Source organism: Meles meles, chromosome 1 (genome assembly GCF_922984935.1).
Source record: "Meles meles chromosome 1, mMelMel3.1 paternal haplotype, whole genome shotgun sequence".
Taxonomy (NCBI): Eukaryota; Metazoa; Chordata; class Mammalia; order Carnivora; family Mustelidae; genus Meles; species Meles meles.
Window position 1 is genome coordinate 191,319,779 of NC_060066.1, and position 20,782 is coordinate 191,340,560.

At 46.4% G+C, this 20,782-nt stretch overlaps 1 protein-coding gene across 1 annotated transcript in view; it reads left to right on the top strand.

Annotated features, from left to right (window-relative positions):
• The window catches only part of LOC123926444 (CUB and sushi domain-containing protein 2-like), a 596,474-nt gene that overhangs the window by 280,129 nt on the left and 295,563 nt on the right, over positions 1 to 20,782 (top strand). The window contains exon 6 of the mRNA XM_045980312.1: positions 19,631 to 19,743. Coding sequence (XP_045836268.1) covers positions 19,631 to 19,743 — 113 coding nt within the window. The remainder of the gene's footprint in view (positions 1 to 19,630; positions 19,744 to 20,782) is intronic.

The following is a 20,782-nucleotide window of genomic DNA, read 5'->3' on the forward strand; positions in this document are numbered from 1 at the left end:
TTTTCCATTTCTTTGTGTCTTCCTCAATTTCTTTCATGAGTACTTTATAATTTTCTGTGTATAGATTCTTAGCCTCTTTGGTTAGGTTTATTCCTAGGTATCTTATAGTTTTGGGTACAATTGTAAATGGGATTGACTCCTTAATTTCTCTTTCTTCAGTCTTGTTGTTGGTGTACAGAAATGCAACTGATTTCTGTGCATTGATTTTATATCCTGACACTTTACTGAATTCCTGTACAAGTTCTAGCAGTTTTGGAGTGGAGTCTTTTGGGTTTTCCACATATAGTATCATATCATCTGCGAAGAGTGATAGTTTGACTTCTTCTTTACCAATTTGGATGCCTTTAATTTCTTTTTGTTGTCTGATTGCTGAGGCTAGGACTTCTAGTACTATGTTGAATAGCAGTGGTGATAATGGACATCCCTGCCGTGTTCCTGACCTTAACGGAAAAGCTTTCAATTTTTCTCCATTGAGAATGATATTTGCGGTGGGTTTTTCATAGATGGCTTTGATAATATTGAGGTATGTGCCCTCTATCCCTACACTTTGAAGAGTTTTGATCAGGAAGGGATGCTGTACTTTGTCAGATGCTTTTTCAGCATCTATTGAGAGTATCATATGGTTCTTGTTCTTTCTTTTATTAATGTGTTCTATCACATTGATTGATTTGCGGATGTTGAACCAACCCTGCAGCCCTGGAATAAATCCCACTTGATCGTGGTGAATAATCCTTTTAATGTACTGTTGAATCCTATTGGCTAGTATTTTGGCGAGAATTTTTGCGTCTGTGTTCATCAAGGATATTGGTCTGTAGTTCTCTTTTTTGGTGGGATCCTTGTCTGGTTTTGGGATCAAGGTGATGCTGGCCTCATAAAATGAGTTTGGAAGTTTTCCTTCCATTTCTATTTTTTGGAACAGTTTCAGGAGAATAGGAATGAGTTCTTCTTTAAATGTTTGGTAGAATTCCCCTGGGAAGCCGTCTGGCCCTGGGCTTTTGTTTGTTTGGAGATTTTTGATGACTGTTTCAATCTCCTTACTGGTTATGGGCCTGTTCAGGTTTTCTATTTCTTCCTGGTTCAGTTGTGGTAGTTTATATGTCTCTAGGAATGCATCCATTTCTTCCAGATTGTCCAATTTGTTGGCGTAGAGTTGCTCATAGTATGTTCTTATAGTTGTCTGTATTTCTTTGGTGTTAGTTGTGATCTCTCCTCTTTCATTCATGATTTTATTGATTTGGGTCCTTTCTCTTTTCTTTTTGATGAGTCTGGCCAGGGGTTTATCAATCTTATTGATTCTTTCAAAGATCCAGCTCCTAGTTTCATTGATTTTTTCTATTGTTTTTTTGGTTTCTATTTCATTGATTTCTGCTCTGATCTTTATGATTTCTCTTCTCCTGCTGGGTTTAGGGTTTCTTTCTTGTTCTTTCTCCAGCTCCTTTACGCGTAGGGTTAGGTTGTGTACTTGAGACCTTTCTTGTTTCTTGAGAAAGGCTTGTACCGCTATATATTTTCCTCTCAGGACTGCCTTTGCTGTGTCCCACAGATTTTGAACTGTTGTGTTTTCATTATCATTTGTTTCCATGAATTTTTTCAATTCTTCTTTAATTTCCTGGTTAACCCATTCATTCTTTAGAAGGATGCTGTTTAGTCTCCATGTATTTGGGTTCTTTCCAGCTTTCTTCTTGTGATTGAGTTCTAGCTTCAGAGCATTGTGGTCTGAAAATATGCAGGGAATAATCCTAATCTTTTGATACCAGTTGAGACCTGATTTGTGACCCAGGATGTGATCTATTCTGGAGAAGGTTCCATGTGCACTAGAGAAGAATGTGTATTCTGTTGCTTTGGGATGAAATGTTCTGAATATATCTGTGATGTCCATCTGGTCCAGTGTGTCATTTAAGGCCTTTATTTCCTTGTTGATCTTTTGCTTGGATGATCTGTCCATTTCAGTGAGGGGAGTGTTCAAGTCCCCTACTATTATTGTATTATTATTGATGTGTTTCTTTAATTTTGTTATTAATTGGTTTATATAGTTGGCTGCTCCCACGTTAGGGGCATAGATATTTAAAATTGTTAGATCTTCTTGTTGGACAGACCCTTTGAGTAGGATATAGTGTCCTTCCTCATCTCTTATTATAGTCTTTGGCTTAAAATCTAATTGATCTGATATAAGGATTGCCACCCCAGCTTTCTTCTGATGCCCATTAGCATGGTAAATTGTTTTCCACCCCCTCACTTTCAATCTGGAGGTGTCTTCGCGTCTAAAATGAGTTTCTTGTAGGCAACATACTGATGGGTTTTGTTTTTTTATCCATTCTGATACCCTGTGTCTTTTGATTGGGGCATTTAGCCCATTAACATTCAGGGTAACTATTGAGAGATATGAATTTAGTGCCATTATTGGCCTGTAAGGTGACTGTTACTGTATATTGTCTCTGTACCTTTCTGATCTACTACTTTTAGGCTCTCTCTTTGCTTAGAGGACCCCTTTCAATATTTCCTGTAGAGCTGGTTTGGTGTTTGCAAATTCTTTCAGTTTTTGTTTGTCCTGGAAGCTTTTTATCTCTCCTTCTATTTTCAATGATAGCCTAGCTGGATAGAGTATTCTTGGCTGCATGTTTTTCTCGTTGAGTGCTCTGAATATATCATGCCAGCTCTTTCTGGCCTGCCAGGTCTCTGTGGATAAGTCTGCCGCCAATCTAATATTTTTACCATTGTATGTTACAGACTTCTTTTCTCGGGCTGCTTTCAGGATTTTCTCCTTGTCACTAAGACTTGTAAATTTTACTATTAGGTGACGGGGTGTGGACCTATTCTTGTTGACTTTGAGGGGGGTTCTCTGCATCTCCTGGATTTTAATGCTTGTTCCCTTTGCCATATTAGGGAAATTCTCTCCAATGATTCTCTCCAATAGACCTTCTGCTCCCCTCTGTTTCTTCTTCTTCTGGAATCCCAATTATTCTAATGTTGTTTCGTCTTATGGTGTCACTTATCTCTCGAACTCCCCTCATGGTCCAGTAGCTGTTTGTCCCTCTTTTGCTCGGCTTCCTTATTCTCTGTCATTTGGTCTTCTATATCACTAATTCTTTCTTCTGCCTCATTGATCCTAGCAGTGAGAGCCTCCATTTTTTATTGCACCTCATTAATAGCTTTTTTGATTTCAACTTGGTTAGATTTTAGTTCTTTAATTTCTCCAGAAAGGGCTTTAATATCTCCAGAGAGGGTTTCTCTAATATCTTCCATGCCTTTTTCGAGCCCGGCTAGAATGTTCAGAATCGTCATTCTGAACTCTTGATCTGACATATTACCCATGTCTGTGTTGATTAGGTCCCTAGCCTTTGGTACTGTCTCTTGTTCTTTTGTTTGTGGTGATTTTTTCCGTCTTGTCATTTTGTCCAGATAAGAGGATATGAAGGAGCAAATAAACTACTAAAAGGGTGGCAAAGACCCTGGAAAAATGCGCTGTAACCAAATCAGAAGAGACCCCAAATTGTGGGGGGAAGAAAGGGGATAAAAACAGGTTCTGAAAAAAAAAGAAAAAAAAATTTTAAAAATAAAACAAATAAAAAAATATAAAAAAGAAAGAAAAAATATATATATTTAGATGAACTAGTCAAAAAACGTTTAAAAAAAGGGTAAAAGTTTTAAAAAATTTAGCAGAAGAAGAAAAAAGAAAAAAAATTGAAAAAAGAAAAAAAAATTGAAGTAGCCGCAAGACTAAAGAATCATGGGGAGAAAGCCATGAGTTCTGTGCTTTGCTTTCTCCTCCTCTGGAATTGCTCTGCTGTCTTAGGAATTGAATCTGCTTTCTCCTTGATAGATGAACTTCGTCCTGGCTGGATATTTTGTTGATCTTCTGGGGGAGGGGCCTGTTGTAGTGACTCTCAAGTGTCTTTGCCCGAGGCGGGATTGCACCGCCCTTACCGGCGGCCGGACTAAGTAATCGGCTCGGGTTCGCTTTTGGGAGCTTCTGTTCCCTGAATGCTTTCCGTAGAATTCCGGAGGACGGGAATGAAAATGGCGGCCTCCCAGTCTCCAGCCCGGAGGAGCCGAGAGCCTGGGGCCCCACTCCTCAGTGCGCCCCCAGAGGACAGCACCCAATCACTCCCGTATCCCCAGCCTCTAGCCGCGCTCCGAGCTCACCCAGCCCGCGACCAGTTCAAGGTAACCCCGAGCTGAGAGTTCAGTCCTCAGCTCTGTCTCTGCAGCCGGCTTCTCCGTTCTAATACCTGCAAGCTCTCCGACACTCCGACACCCCCGATCCTTCTGTGACCCTGCGGGGCCTGGGGCCACGCTGGCCCCGCGTGGGCTTCACCCCGGTTTAGCCCCTGGAGCAATGTCCCTCAGTGGAACAGACTTTTAAAAGTCCTGATTTTGTGCTCCGTTCCTCCGCCGCTTGCCGGGAGCCGGCCCCTCCCCCCGCGGTCTATCTTCCCGTCGTTTTAGATTCACTTCTCCGCCAGTCCTACCTTTCAGAAAGTGGTTGATTTTCTGTTTCTAGAGTTGCTGTTCTTCTTCTCTTCGCTCTCCCATTGGATTTGTGGGTGTTTGCAATGTTTAGATAAGCTATCGAGCTGATCTCCTGCTACCTGATGTAGTCTCAGGCTGCTACTTCTCCGCCATCTTGACCAGAAAACTCTGACTACAGTCTTTAGCTTAAAATCTAATTTATCTGATATGAAAATTGCTACCCCCGTTTCTTTTGAGCCCATTGGCATGAAATGCCATCCCTTCACTTTCAGTCTGGATGTATCTTTAAGTTCCAAATGTGTCTCTTCTAGACAGCATATGGACAGATCTTGTCATTTTATCCAGGCTGCAACCCTGTGCCATTTTATGGGAGCATTTAGGCCATTCACACTGTGCAAGTGATTATTGAAAGATAAGTTATTTATCTAATTGACTAATAAGTCAATTATTGACATCATGTTGCCTGAGAAGTCCTTGTTTCTATAGATTGTCTCTGTAAATTTCTGTTCTATGTCACTCTTCGCTTCTTTCTTCTTTTATAGAACCCCCTCCCCTTAATATTTCTTATTCTGCCGGCTTGGTGGTCACATACTCTTTTGAACCTTGCCAGTCTTAGAAGATCTTTATCTCTCCATCCATTTTGAATGTCAGCCTTGCTGGATAAATTATTCTTAGCTGCATGTTCTTCTCACTTAGTGCCCTGAATACATCTTTCCAGCCCTTTTTGGCTTGTCAGATTTCTGTGGACAGGTCTGACGTTATTTTGATGGGCCTTCCTCTGTATGTAAGGAATCTCTTCCCCCAGCTGCCCTTAGGACCTCTTGTCTAAGATTATGATTTGTGAATTTCACAATTAAGCATCTGGAAGTCTTTCTAGATTTGTTGATCTTGGGGGTATCCTTTCTGCCTCTAAGACACAAACATTTGTTTCGTTCTCCAGACTGGGGAAATTTTCATCCAGAATTTGTTCAACTATATCTTCTAGTCTTCTCTCTTTCTCCACCCTCTCAAGGATCCCAATAATTCTGATGTTGGAACATTCCATGGCATCATTTATTTTCCTAATTCTGTTTTCATGGCTTCTAAGCTATTTGTTCCAGGCCTCCTCTTGATCCTTCTTTTCTATCAGTTTGTCTTCTAGATCACTAATTTGATCTTCTGCCTTGATTACTCTAGCTGTTAGAGTATTTAGATTACATTGGATCTCACTGATAGCATTTTTTAGTACTGCCAGATCAGCCCTCACTTCCGCTCTTAGAGTATCTATGTTGCCACTAATGGTCTTCTCCAACCTAGCCATTGCTTGGATAATTGTTTCCCTGAATTCCCTTTCTGACATACTGTTTACGTCCGTATCCAATAGTTCTGTGACAGAGGGCACAGTCTCTGAATTTTTCCTCTGTTGGGTGGTCCTCCTCCTAGTCATTTTGGTGAGAGGTGGTTAAGGGGATGTATAGCTGAATATATCAACTACAATCCAGGCAAGGTGTGTCCTGGAAAGTTTTTGGAGCAACCACCAAAAAGAAAAAAAAAGAGAAAACCTAGCCAAAATGAATGCCAAGAATAAGATTTATAAGGTCTATAAACAAAAATGAACAACAAAAAAAGACTGATAATAGTAAAAGACAAGGAAAAAAAAAACCCAGCCAAAATGAACCCCAAGAATAAGATTTATATAGTACAAAAATAAAAACAAATACACAAATACTAACAGAAGAATAAGATGGGAAGGTGTTTATAATTCCTGGATATGGGTGAGGAAGGTTATTTCGGTTCTCCTGGGTGAATGTTGTTATCTCTGTTAAAGGACTCAAATTTCCAGAGATACGGGGAAATTAAAACTGGCTTATATATAGGGATAGTATTGAATAGGGAAAAAGGTTTACCTTGAAGCTTATATCTATATGTATAAAAAAAGAAAAAGAAAAAAAAAACAGGTATATGAAAAAAGTTCAAGTTAAAAAGCTGTTATGCAATATGTTGTATTAAACCTCTAGTTGTAATGGTAAGGAGGTTAAAAAAATTAAAAGAACAAGAATCATGAGAACAAATTTAAAAAAAAAAAAAAGTTGTCTATGAAATATAGGTTTGGGGGCAATACCGGGAGCTTAATATATTGTTTTCACCCAATGTTGGGGTTTTACAGTTTTATGGGGACCCTGTGATTAATATCCTCTGGTTCTTTGGGCTTGTCTTCTGGGGGAGGGGCTTGCCATGTTTTGTTTTGTTTTGTTTTGTTTTTTTCAGTCAGTCCTGCTTGGGCTGAGTTGCCCTGTCCACTATCAAGGAGCTTGGCTCTGTGGAAACCAGCTTTTCAGGCTTTTGTTCTCTGGAGGTTTTTGTTCTTTGGGGGCTTTTTGCAGGGCTTCTCAGAGGTTTAATGGAAAGCAAACCATCTGCCCCAGACCTCTGCCTCAGAGAGAAGCCTCAGTCTGCTCCCCTCTGGGTGGTCCAGAACACACTGACGCCCCCTCTGCAAAATCCACTGAACAGTGCAGCCTTCCACAGGCAGTGCGTACTTCCATGCCACTAAAGCCATGAATGATATTGGTCCAGGTGAGCCCGATCCCAGGTGACTGCCATTCCTGGGACTGCCGTCTGGGGTTCATGCCCTTGCTCGGTGCACTGAAACCCAGCGGCGGCACAGGTTGCATGCAGAAGTCAGCGGGCCCAGAGACTGTGGGCCAGTGCCCAAAAAGACTCTCGTGCACGGGCGGGAGTGGGCCCAGTCCAAGCAGTGGTGCAAGCAGCGGAAACCCATGAGCTCGTGGACAACGGACTGGAGCCCCTGCTGGACTCTCTCTGGCATGGGCAGTTGCCAGCGGTGACCGTCCTGGGACTGTGGGCTTAGGCCCGTGCCTGTGACCACCCAATTCCACCAGTTGCCTCTTAAGATCTTTTACTCTCTTTCAGTGCTTCTAATCAGACTCCAAGTTAATGCTGGTCCCCAATCACAGGGCACTTTCATATTGAGGTATTACTTTCCAATGAGTCGCTTCTGGTGGCTCCTTCCCCCTTCAGTTTATCCTCTGATATCAGTCCAAGAGTTCCCACTCTGCTTTACCTGTCCACTGGTGTCTTCTGCTCCCGTAGTGATCCAAAAGTGTATAATCTTACATCTCAGGCCTTTATGGGTATTCAGAGTGTTCTGGTACATATTTAGCTCACTTTAGGGGACTGGTTGAAACAGGGTCTCCTACTTCGCCATTTTTGCCCCTCCATATCAAGAGCTTTTATACCCATTATCCCACTTAGACCTCCTGTCAGCTCTATGAGGTGGGTGCTATTGTTACCCTTAGTAAATAGCAGGGGAAGCTGAGGCCCAAAGCAGGTCAGCCACTTGCCCATAGTTACACAGCTGATAGTTAGACAAGAGATGAGACTTGAACCCAAGCAGGAAACTTCTAGGGCCCATGTTCCTAATCTCCACCCCAAACTGCTTTTTTTTTTTTTAAGATTTTATTTATTTGACAGACAGAGATCACAAGTAGGCAGAGAGGCAGGCAGACAGAGAGAGAGGGGTAAGCAGGCTCTCTACCAAGCAGAGAGCGTGATGTGGGGCTCAATCCCAGGAACCCAGGACCATGACCTGAGCCAAAGGCTGAGGCTTAACCCACTTAGCCACCCAGGTGCCCCCAAACTGCTTTCTATTCAGTAAGTGTTAGCCCTTGGCCCACGACTCTCCCTTGCTTTCTGGAGACATGCTGTGATCGAGAATATGTGGCTGCTATGTCTTGAAGGCTTAGCAGGAGTTTACAAGCATCACCATAGCACCCCGAATTGCCACAAAGCACTGTGATACACATACTGGAAAAGAGAGACTCAGAGAGGTGAAGCCGTCTCCCAGGGTCACACAGCCAGTGGATGTGGAGGCAGGATCCAAGTCCAGCTCCATCTGACTAGGACACATTTCTCACTGGCCTGCACATCACCAAGATGCTTTAGCCCATCCATTCTCCAGCCGACTAGAGGCTCATGCCCTCAGCCAGGGCTTCAGAGCTGCCTGTCTCTCAGGCAGGGCTGGCTAGCTGCCTCCTCCTGGAAGGGGAGGGGGACATTAATGATGCTCAAGCTAAGAGTGGCAGTCGAGTGGCAGGCAGAGGCTGGCGTGGGAGGCTCCTCAGTAAGCCATCTGCAAACATTTCCTCAGGATGAAAAGTATTATCCAAATATAATCCCCAGAGGCCTCTGCAAGGCATACATTGCCACCCTTCTTGGGAGGGGGACAGGCCCCTTCTCTGACTCATGTCTGCTAGTGACAGGTGGAAGATGGGCAAGACTGAGAGAGCAGGAACTGGTGGAGGCCAGGCTAGAGCCACTGAGGGAGAAGGGAAGGTGGCTGCCACATGGACTGGCTACGTTGGGTAACACAGAGTGCCCTGTCTCTTCCCCATGTACTGTCCTATCACCAGACTGGATGCAGGCATCCTTACTTCTCCAGGGAAACCTAGGCCAGGCTACTCCGGGGTCTACTTAAACCCTGTATGCTCTGAAAGATAAGGTTCAAGGCTCTGATAAGATCCCATCCCTTCTCCTCTCAGACCTAACTAAACAAGGGTGGGGGAGAATAGTTCACATTTGTGAAGCACCAGGCACAATCCTGGACACCTTATATACATAAGCACAGGTGTTCATAGGACTCCCATTGCACAGATGAGGAAACAGGTTCAGAGAATTTTTGGCACATCCCCATACTTACACAACTAGTAAATAGTGGAGCCCAGACTCAAATGCAAGGCTGTGTTGGTTCCAGAGGCCTGGCCCTTAACCTTTGACCTCCTTAAACCTATTGCTTCTCTGTAGGGGAACAAGCCAGGTGATAACCCAGACAGGGGACATCTCCACCTAGGCAGAGTCCTGAGCCGGGAAGGCGAGAGGGTCCAGGTTGAGTGTGTGTGCGCCTCAGCCACCACTTTCCTAAGGCACCCACTTCCTTGGCCAGGCCTGATGGGGCAGGCTTTAACATTTCAGTCCATGGGGCCATCAGCTCTCCAGGCAAGCTCTCCGGCCTAACCTGATGCAATGCAGACCCAGGCTGGGGGCAGAGAATGGCTAGCTAAGGATTCAGCAGCAGAGCAGGGCAGAGGGGACGCTTAGATTCTGTCCCAAGCAGACGACAGCGGGCCGTGGAGGACAATGTACGAGGCACCCCACATCCCGTGAGAGTGATGGGGTGGAGGTACAGGGTTCACCGTTTCCGGAATCTCCCTCCCACGGGTGAGGCCCATTCCCAACGGCCCAGTGGCTCCACTGGTGTCACGTGGCCACCCTGAGCCAATCAGGCGCGCCCTGTGGGTCACATGGGGTCGGTGGGGCGCATGCTCTCCAGATGCCTGTAGCTCACGGAGGGGAGTGAGACTGACCCAAAATGAGGGAGGCGCGGGAGCCCTGGAAGGTAGCTGAGGGCACGCCAGGAACCCCCTCACCCGGAGCTCAGCACTTCAGGCCCCACTCCTGTTCGCAGACCCAGTGCCAGTCTGCTTTGGGCAGCATCGTGAGCACGGCCTCTGCGCAGTCAGGAGACGCCTCAGCCAGCAGCCTTTCTGGGTGAGCAGCCCTGCAGGGAATGCAAAAAAATGAGCACCCCAAGCCACTCCCAGCCCTTCTCAAGGTGCCACCGCCAATGTGCGAGCCCCAGGACCCCCAGCGGTGATGACACCCACATCCCAGGGGCAGACATTGTGAGGAGCCCTGCCCTCCCTTTTCCTGGTTCAGATACTCGCCCTCCAGGGAGCAGTACATCTGGAGGAAAAGCGTTTACTTGATGTAGCTTGTGTGGGTTTCCTGGGGCTAACAATCAGATGAGCAGGGAAGAACCCTGGTAATTTGTTGAGTTTATTGAGTTCCTTCTGGGAAAGGAGGAACATTTGCCCACATTGATTACAAGACCTCACGGTTAGTGCACTGGGGATGTGTCAGGATGAGAAGAGTCCCCCAAAAAGGTACCAGCAGCTAGCAAGTGAGTAGGGGACAGGGCAAGGGCTGAGGGACCAAGGGGGTATGGTGGTGCATCTTCATAGGAAACCAGGATGAAACCCATTATGGCCTTGGAGGCGCTCGCAGGTGTCTACAGGCTCACCAGCTGGTCTGTTTCCCCCTCATATTCCCTCTGCTTTGACTGGCAGGATCTCATTCATTCATTGACTCATTCAAGCGTTCCTTCTTCTAGTAAGCAAAGTTTATGGAGGCGTGTTAGGTTTCCATGGAAGGTACTGATGAAAGAATTAAAGAAGAAAGAATCAGCCCTGTCTTCAGGAGTGCATAGTTTGGAGGATGAGGCAGACCCCTGGATGATTCTTGGTGAGACAAGCCCCAGGGTAGAGGAAGTGCAAGGAGTCCCAAGGTACACAGGAGAAGCCAGCCAGACTCTCTGGAGCCAGCGGAATCTCCTGCTCAAGATGCCTGCTCAAGGATGAGCAGGAAGCATCAAGAAAAGGGTGGGGGTAAATGAAAGTGGACAGGGAGGATTTGGCAAGGAGCTGACTTATTAGTCTTGGGAAACATTCAGAACAGATCTGGACTGACCATCTGTTGGGAAAGCTGTAGATGAGATCTATACATAGCTGGCCCTTAGGCCTGGAAGTTCTGTGAAGTCCTCATCAATTAGGATTTTAATATTAACTGAATCCCACTCTCCTAGTAGCAAAGGGGATGTGATTAGAAAAGATGCCCACAGCTGAAAGCAGGAGACTGCCATTCATTCATTCATTGATTCATTCATTCACAAGACATGCATAACGGAAGTGCTCTTAGCCATCTCCACCAGAGCAGCTCCCTGGGGTAGCTGGAACTCCCATGGCCTTGTTAGAACTTCCTGACCAATGCCCTGTGGCACTCTAAGCACCAGCTGCCTGCAGGCCATCTCCCACACCCACACTCAAAGCCCATGCCCTCCATGCTCCCACCAGCTGAGTCTTGCACTTTCTGAGAATCAGATGGGTCTGTTGCCAACTCTCTTGGTGCCAGTCATACTTGTTATTGTAATTATGTGATTTAAATTAAACATCACATAAACTGATGAAATATGAGTGTGAAAGGAAATAGAGTTGCATCTATGGAAACTAAATTGAGTGCTTTGGAAAGACTCCATGGAGAGAATCTCTAAAAAAGAATGGCTTCCTAAATATTAGGTGTGAGTGACTGAGACAACTGCTCAGTTCCATCGGGGCAGGGACCAGGACTGTCTTGCTCACCGCTCCATCCCCAGCATCCCCACACAGTGCCTGGCACATGGCAGGTGCACGATAGATATTTATTGACTGGATAAACTGTAGCTGAATCGGATATGCCAAACAATGCATTATAGATGGAGTTTATATAAGAGAGAGAGTGTGAAGAACAAAACTGTGGTCAAAGGAAAGACCTTGGTACTGCATTAAATGGATTGATGCATAAATGTACCTTGAAGTATTTGTACACTATCAGGAAATGTTTTAGCTGTGTATGTATTCTTTTATTATTCCTTACTTGGGAATTACTTTTTACCAACAAGCTATGTCATCTGCAAGGCTTAGGGTAGGTGTCAAGAAACTGTTTCTGTAAAGGGCAAGATAAATATTTGGTGTTTTGCAGGTTATAGTTTCTGTCCCAACTACTCAATTCTGCCATTGTAGCTCGAAAGGAGGCAATATGTAAATGAATGATCACGGTTGTGATCCAATAAAACTTTATTTATAAAAACAGACAGCAAGATCAGAAGCTTCTGCACAGCAAAGGAAACACTCAACAAAACAAAAAGGCAACCCACAGAATGGGAGAAGATATTTGCAAATGACAGTACAGACAAAAGGTTGATATCCAGGATCTATAAAGAACTCCTCAAACTCAACACACACAAAACAGATAATCATATCAAAAAATGGGCAGAAGATATGAACATACACTTTTCCAATGAAGACATACAAATGGCTATCAGACACATGAAAAAATGTTCATCATCACTAGCCATCAGGGAGATTCAAATTAAAACCACATTGAGATAACACCTTACACCAGTTAGAATGGTCAAAATTAGCAAGACAGGAAACAACGTGTGTTGGAGAGGACGTGGAGAAAGGGGAACCCTCTTACACTGTTGGTGGGAATGCAAGTTGGTGCAGCCACTTTGGAGAACAGTGTGGAGATTCCTCAAGAAATTAAAAATAGAGCTTCCCTATGACCCTGCAATTGCACTACTGGGTATTTACCCCAAAGATACAGATTTAGTGAGAAGAAGGGCCATCTGTACCCCAATGTTTATAGCAGCAATGGCCATGGTCGCCAAACTGTGGAAAGAACCAAGATGCCCTTCAACGGATGAATGGATAAGGAAGATGTGGTCCATATACACAATGGAGTATTATGCCTCCATCAGAAAGGATGAATACCCAACTTTTGTAGCAACATGGACGGGACTGGAAGAGATTATGCTGAGTGAAATAAGTCAAGCAGAGAGAGTCAGGTATCATATAGTTTCACTTATTTGTGGAGCATAACAAATAACATGGAGGACATTGGGAGATGGAGAGGAGAAGGAAGTTGAGGGAAACTGGAAGGGGAGGTGAACCATGAGAGACTGTGGACTCTGAAAAAGAACCTGAGGGTTTTGAAGGGGCGGGGGTGGGAGGTTGGGGGAACCAGGTGGTGGGTAATAGGGAGGGCACATATTTCATGGAGCACTGGGTGTCGTGCAAAAACAATAAATACTGTTACGCTGAAAAAAAAATAAAATTTAGAAAAAAAAAAAAGACAGCAAACTACATTTTGCCAGCCCCTGTTCTAAGGAATTGACTTTTTCCACATGCCAGGCACAGTGCTGTGTTTCTGGACATAGCGAGATAAAGAAAATCCTGTCCCTGCTCTTACAGAGCTTGGCTTCTAGTCGAGGAGATGGTTATGATTTGGTGTGTCCAATACGATGACAGGGGCATGAGCATGGTGCAGAGGGGCCACAGTGAAGGCAAATGTTTCTCCTATGGGGCAGGGAAAGAGAGAGGAGGAGAAAAGAAGACATTTTGGTTAGGTTTATAGGAGCAGTGATATTTCCCAGGAAGTCAGATAGGACAACAGGAAAGGACATTCCAGGTAGAGGGAGTAGCATATGCAGAAGCATGGAGACATGAAAGAAGCTGGGGCTCAAAGTGGGTGTCACTGGAGATGGAAGACATGAAAAAGTCTAGACTTTGTAATACTGGAGCCAGCGGGCCTTTGCTGCTGGGTTTCTAGCAAGGCAGGAACTCAGAGAAATCTCCCCCCAGAACACAGAGAGGGATTGAGGGCAGAGGGCAAGTCAGAAGGCTGTCTTAGTAGTCCAGGTGAGGATCATGAGGTCACGAGGCAGAGAAGATGTGGCTGCAGTTGGTCACGGAGAGCAAGAATGGGAGGAGTTAAGGATGATGCCTGGTTTGGGTGACTAGGAAGATGGTGTGGCTTATGGGAAGAAAGCACACTGAAGAGCAAGAATGATTGGCAGAAGCTTGGGTTTGTCCAGACAAGACCCAAAACCTCCAGGTGGGTAGCTGGGATTTGAATTTTCATACTGTGGCTCAGCTGCTCAGAGCTGCCTGAATGACTAACTGGGTTGGGTAGGCACTGCTGAGAACCAGATATCGGGATGCCTTTCCAAAGACAGGGCTTAAGGTTCAGGGACTCCAACAGTCCATATCCAAAAGAGAACTGCATTCATCCCGAGCTTTTGCCCAGTTCCAGGACAATAGATGATATCATGGATTTGTCCTGGAAAAAGCATTTATCTCGACTTAGCAAGAATCCTAGGCATTTGGCTAAAGGAAAACTGATACAGAAATCACTGGTGATGAGAATGGGTATCAGAGCTGAGTCAATAAATGTTTGCTTTATTGACAAGAGGTGGCTGGGGCAGTGGCAGCAGGAGTCAGGTCTCCAGCAAGGGCCTTGGTGTCCTTTACCCACCGCCACTAAGTCATTTCCAGAAGGGTTTTTCCTGGTTGCATCATGGTGCCTTCTCCATCCCCCAAAGAGGAGAGCAGATGGCAGGTGGGGAGGAAAGTGGGTGTGGGAGTGGGGATAAAGTGGGACACACCTCCTATATTTTGTATTCTCTCCAGCCAGCTTTGGAGTTGGAAGGATGGTTTCTGCTTGCCCCTGGGATGCAGAGATTCTCTAACCCTGTGTCAGATTCAGGCTGTGCACATAGCTTAGCTGAGAATAAAGCCCACAGGAGAGCCCAGAAGCCAGATACTATTGACCGAGGAGTTGAGGTTGTGCAGATGAATATGGTAGAGTTCAGGCTTTGCAAGGACTGCCCATATCCAGGGAACCAGTGGGAGTGGCACCCACTGGCAAGTGCCGTGCCTCGTATCCAATATGTGCTCAGTGAGTAAATGATTGAGTGAATGTTCTGCTGAGCATGTCAGTTTTCAGGAATACTGAAATTTAAACCAGAAGCTCCTAATACTCCTCCCCCACTGCATACAACTAGAAAGCGATTCCTTGCAGACTCAGTTATCATCTTCGCGCTCCCAGCATCCTGACTGTAGGAGAAGCTTCTTAAGAAGCAATGCTTTCCGTGAAGTCTGCTCTGAGCTCTGTTATTACCAAGACAAGAACGTAGAGATTGCTGTAGGGGAATTCAAAACCACTTTTCCCATAATCAACTACAAGCATTAAAGGGAGTGGTTGTGGGTTTTGTTGTTGTTGTTGTTGTTTTATTCTCCCCAAGCCAGATTCCATTAATGAAGCCCCATTTAACGGAAGTCAATTTACCAAAAAGAAAAAAAAATTGAGTGTAATTGCTTAAATACATTTTATGCTATACTGCAATGGCAGTTTCCTGGGTGAACTTGGAGTTCCCCAGGCCCCCCAGAGTGAAGTTAATGTGGACAGAAAGGTTTGAAGGGGAGAATCTCTCTTTGAGTTTCTCGCCTTTAATTATGATTCTAAGAGGGAGCAAAATTAAAGAGGATCCTGGGGGAGATGTGGGAGGGGAGGAAAAGAAACAGAATGGAATTCAGCCTGAACTGTTCCACTGCCTTCCTTCATGCTTGTGTGTACGTGGCAGTGCAATGCAGAGGCTGAGTACATAGGCTTTGAGTGGGGTGGTTTGAGTTTGACTCCCACCTCTGCCCATTTAATAGCTGTGTGACCTTGAACAAGTTTCTTCACCTCTCTGTGCAGCCAGTTCGTACAATGGGAAAGGGCAGAAAGCAGCAAGTGCAAAGGCAGAGAAGCACAAAAAAGCAGTGTGTGCACAAGTACAAGTAAGGTCTTCTGTTTGGTTGGAGATGGTTTTTTTGTGTGTCTGTGTGTGTATGTGTGTGCGCGTGTGCTCAGGGAAGGTAGGCAGGCAGGAGTCAGACCAGAAAGACTTCACCAAGAAGGTAACATTTGATCAAAGCCTTAGATGAAGTGAGGAGGTGAGCCACATGGATGTCTGGGAGAAGAGCCAGCTAGCAGGCAGAGGGAATGTCAAGTGCAAAGGCCCTGAGGCCAGAGGAGGTCTGGCCAGGTTTTTTTGTTTTGTTTCATTTTTGTTTTTCTTTATTTTTTTCTTTATGTTATGTTAGTCTGGCCAGTTTTGAACAGCAAGGAGACCTGTGTGGCTAGAACAGAAAGAATAGAGGTGAAGAGAGGAGGACGTAGGAGAGGTGAGGACACTCTGACTTTTTTTTAAAGCCTAAGGCCATAGAAAGGTCTTTTACACCAAGGATAGGAACCACTGAAGACTGTTTTCAATTAACTCTATTTTCGGTAAATTTTGCAAAAAATAAAGTGACCCATTTTAAATGTACAGTTTTTAAAGCTTTGGCCAACGTGTATATCCCACATAACCACCATCTCCTTCACAATGTAGAACATTTCTATCACCTGAGGAGGGTCCCTTGTACTCCCTTCCAGGGAATCCCTGCTGGTATCTCTCACCCCCAGCTCTGGCAATGACTACTCTGCTTTCTTTTGCTATAGATTAGTCTTTTCCAGAGTTTCATGTAAATGGAACCGTACCGTATGTCCTCTTTTATCAGTATAATACTTCTGAGAGTCATCCATGCCGTTGTGTGTGTCATTGGTTTGTTGGAGAGTTGTCAGTGACACAGGGCACCATCTCAGTAGCAGAGTCTGATGTGATGACAACAACACGGAAGCCCCCAATTCCTGGGATAGTTGCCAGGAAAACCCTCCAATGTGCATTTATGTGTGAGGAGGCAGGAGCAGAACAGAGTAAAGGTATGAAGGCACCACAGGGCCCTGAGAGTTTAAGCCTTGGGAGGGAACAGTTAGCAGGAGTCCTAGGGATGAGTAAAGGTGTGGGAGAGATGGAAGACAGATGTCCCTTGGGGCTTCTCCAAACTGGACAGCTGGAGTTAGAGCAGGTACCAGGGCTGGAGAAGTCTCGCCTATTTCCGCTTTCCATCCAGATCATTACTCTCCTCCTGTTCCTGGGACCCTGGCACCCTCCCCACATTCTATTTTGCAATAAACAGCCTTTGGTTCTGCATTATTCAGGTAAATTCTCCCTATTTCTACTTCCCTTATGTAAATAGTCTCCAATTTTTGTCACTGAGATAGAATTGAATTTGGCCTGGGGGGGAGAAAAAACCACAATATTGTTTGTGGCTCCTTAGAAAACTTAAATGACTCAGCCTATAATAAACTATTTTAAATGGGACCTGGTAAAATACGGTAATTGGTTTCTAGAATAGCTCTTACCATAGCAATATGGGTTATATTACTGGAGTTTGGTGTGCGTCAGCATTTTCATTATAGTAAAAACTCGGTTTTGCCAGGGTATGAAGCCACTTGGTTAATTCCTTTGCTTATTTTTTATTTTTTTTAATTTTTTATTTCTTATTTTTTATTTTTTTTTTCTATATTTATTTTGCTTATATTTATAGGGACCCACCATGCTGGATCTCTTCCACTTGTCCCTCCAAATACTCTCCCCAACCTTCTCCACTTGGTTCTGTGTCTAGGAAGACTTAGCAGTGGGTGGGGCTACATCAATATGCTCCTTTGTTTCTGGCTTCTAATTGGGAGAGATCAACAGAAGCGTCAGCAGGAGACTGGGGGGGGGGGGGGGTGGGGAGGAAAGGGAGTTCTGGGTATCCATTCCGTGTTCCCTCCAGGTGGGACTTCCACAAACTGCCTGAAGATCTGGGTCCTGTATGGTGGCCCTTTCCATACAGCCTTCTTTTTCAGGGACACCATTTCTTCTCCAGGTCCAAGGCAGCTCCATAAGCTATATGGATACTGCCCCATCCCTAGTGGTTGTCCCTTTACAAAGAGTCCATTCAGGGAACTCCTGGAATTATTCTCAGATGACTGCACCACCTGTTTTGTACTGGAATCCTGATGCCCCTGCTTTGTACCAACCATTGTGCTCAGTGCTTGGTTCAGAGATGAAGAATGCAAGTGGGAAAAAAGAAAAGAGAAGCCACCATTTACCAAAAGCTCTCTGTTTGCCATGGACCATGCTAAGGTCTTTGTCGTGTATTGCCTCATTTAATCCTTGCAACTCTTTGAAGGAATGGTTGTCATTTTCCCCATTTTAGAGTTAAAGTTACCGAAAGCGGAAGTAATTTTTGTTAAGATAACACAGCTGATCCCTGTAGAGCCCAAGCTTCACCACAAGGCTACAGTGCCTTCTTTGAGGAGGTATCATAGGGAGACACACACCTAGATAGGGAATCATAATCAGAATGCAGTGATCTGGCAACATGGAGGAGGGAAAAGGAAAATGAGATTTCTCGAGCCCCTATGTGGCCGGGACTGGGCTATGTTCTTTGCCCACAGGTCTTCAGGCTGCTAGTCATCTTCTCATCCTCAGAAAGGCTCAGTAACTAGTCCTAGGTCACACTGCTGCTAAGTGCTGAAGCTGGATCAGAACCCAAGTCCACGTGGCTTCAAAGCCAAGCAGAGGAGGAAAGGCTTTCCCAGGACGTGATGTTTGAGGGCTTTCCGAAGTCATCTCAGGTGACATGGGGGGTGCAGGAGAGAGGGCTACAGGTGGACCTGTTCCCAGCAGTAAAGGCGAAGATCTAGGGAAGGACAAAGTGTGCGTGCTTAGAAGATGTTGGTGGGGTGTCCCCGCGGGGGTGGGAGCAGACAGGAGGGAGGTGGATGTTGCCAGAGTGGAGGCATTGGGAAGCTTTGTACCTGATTCTTACATGGGGAGAAAGAGGAGGGAACACCAGGGGAGAAAGAGGAGGGAACACCAGTGTATGGGCCAACTGGGAGGCTGTGAGGTAGACGAGAGAAAATAAGATGGAGGGGGTTCCTGGGTGCAGGGAGCACGCAGTGTGTGGGGGACATCATGGCTTAGCCTGAGTATGGTGGAGAGGGCCGGCACTGAGTAGAGGCTCATTCCAGCAGGGGACAGGTGGGAAATTTGAAAAGCAGCATGTCTTTTGTAGCCACTAGGGATCCCTGAAGGTTCCTGTGCTCCAGGAGGAAGGACCTGGTTGACCTGGAAGTTGGCTCAAGATGGCATTTTGTCAAGACGCTAGGTCACTGAACAGTGACAGCGCGAGAGACCCCGGTGCCCTGCTCTCTGGGCAGGACTATCCGGGAGCCAGAAGAGGCTAATCTAAGGGAGGAGGGGTGGACCCAGCAGGAAGGGGGAGACTTCTTACGGAGTCAGCAGCACTAGGGGAAGAGCTAGCGGAGACCTGGGGCCTGGTGAGTGCTCCCAGAATGGGCTCTCACACCACTGAAGGGCCGCACTGCCTAGAGTGCCTGTGTTGGCCCTTTCCACGGACTCCCTGGGGCCTCACTAGGGGTAACTGATCCTTGACCCTGAGGTTGTTGGCTGGATTTTTGCTGGGGGAATCAGGATCTTAGATGGGGGTGGGTGGGCTCTGCTGGGAGGACTGCAGGAGAAAGCTCCGGCAACTGCGGTCTGTGGCACAAGGGAGGGTCACCTGTCAACACTCCTGGTTGGGGAGAGGGAAGAGGCCTCTGCTCCTGGCCTGAAGGACCCACCCTCTCCACAGTTTCTTAAGGTAACCCAGTGGTGGGAAGGGCCCCTAAAGAGCCACCTGAAGCTGCTCAGTCCCTAGGTCGCTGGAGGGCAGCCAGGGTGGCACCACCCTTCCTTCCCACCCTAGGCCTGGACTGAGGCCCTACCGAGCTCGCATGGGAAGCGGGTTCACGCCTGGATGCCTGCCCCTGCCTCACCCCTAACCCTGCTGACGTCATGTTCCCACAGGTTCACCGGAGCCAGCCTCCCAGCCCCGGTCATCAGCAGCAAGAACTGGCTGCGACTGCACTTCACCTCGGACGGCAACCACCGGCAGCGCGGTTTCAGTGCCCAGTACCAAGGTGGGTGGGGCTGCCATGCTGCCTCCACGGGCTGCAGTGACTCCTGGGAGCTCATCCTGTCCCCAGACAGGGCGGGCATGCCTCTATCACCCTGTTCTTATTTGCAGACCTAGGGTCTCCACATCAGCATCTCTGCATCTGCCACGGTGGCCTGCTGCCCCAGGCGGCGATGGGGTCATGTGGTCCGAGCTGCCCCTCTCCAGGCCCCTCCCAGGCCCCACCAAGTGCCTTTGAAGAGCCAGGCACTGTGCTGGGCACTTGATAAGCATCGTCTCATTTAACCCTTATCATTCCACTGTGAAGTCCGTGGTGTCACCATCCCCGTTATATGGACAAGGAAGCCGAGGCCCACAGCAATTAAGCCAGTTTCCCAAGGTTATCTGAACTCCTCCTGCCTCTTGAATCCAGAGCTCAACCTTTCGATCACCGGTGTTCCACCTCCCCTGGTGTAAAGCGGAAGACTGTCTTTTGTGTTAGGTAGCACCCAAATGTATTACACACATGGGCAGGGGAGCTGTAGGAGTGCCGTAGCTCAGGTGCTCTAGTCTGTGAAGGGCTGCCTGGCAGCCAGAAACCAGACCGGGAATGGCAGGTGGAAATCGCAGGTAAGCAGATTTCTGCTCCAATCCTGGAGAACTGGCTCTCCCCAAGACGGGGAGCTCCTCAGGCCTGGAGGAGATCCAAAGTCCAGGGGATGTATGGGAATAGATGAGGACATTCCTTTCAACCTTGAGTTTGCTCGAAGTACACAAAATTTATAAACACCAAGGGTGGGCTTTAGAACTTGCTCATTAAGCCCTTAAACTGCTACCAATTACAAGCTGGTGTTGGTTCTGATTGATTCGACAGTGAACTTGTATTGCACACCTATTAAGCAGAAGGCCCTGGAAGGCCCTCGGGAATAAAAGGTGGGGTGGGCTCACGGTGTAAGTGAGCCAGTGAGGAAAACCAGTGGTGCGCAGAGAATGGGACCATGTAAGGCTGATAAAAAGTAAGAAGTGCCTCCCAGCAGGGGTGTGCTGGGGTCAAGGGGTAGGGG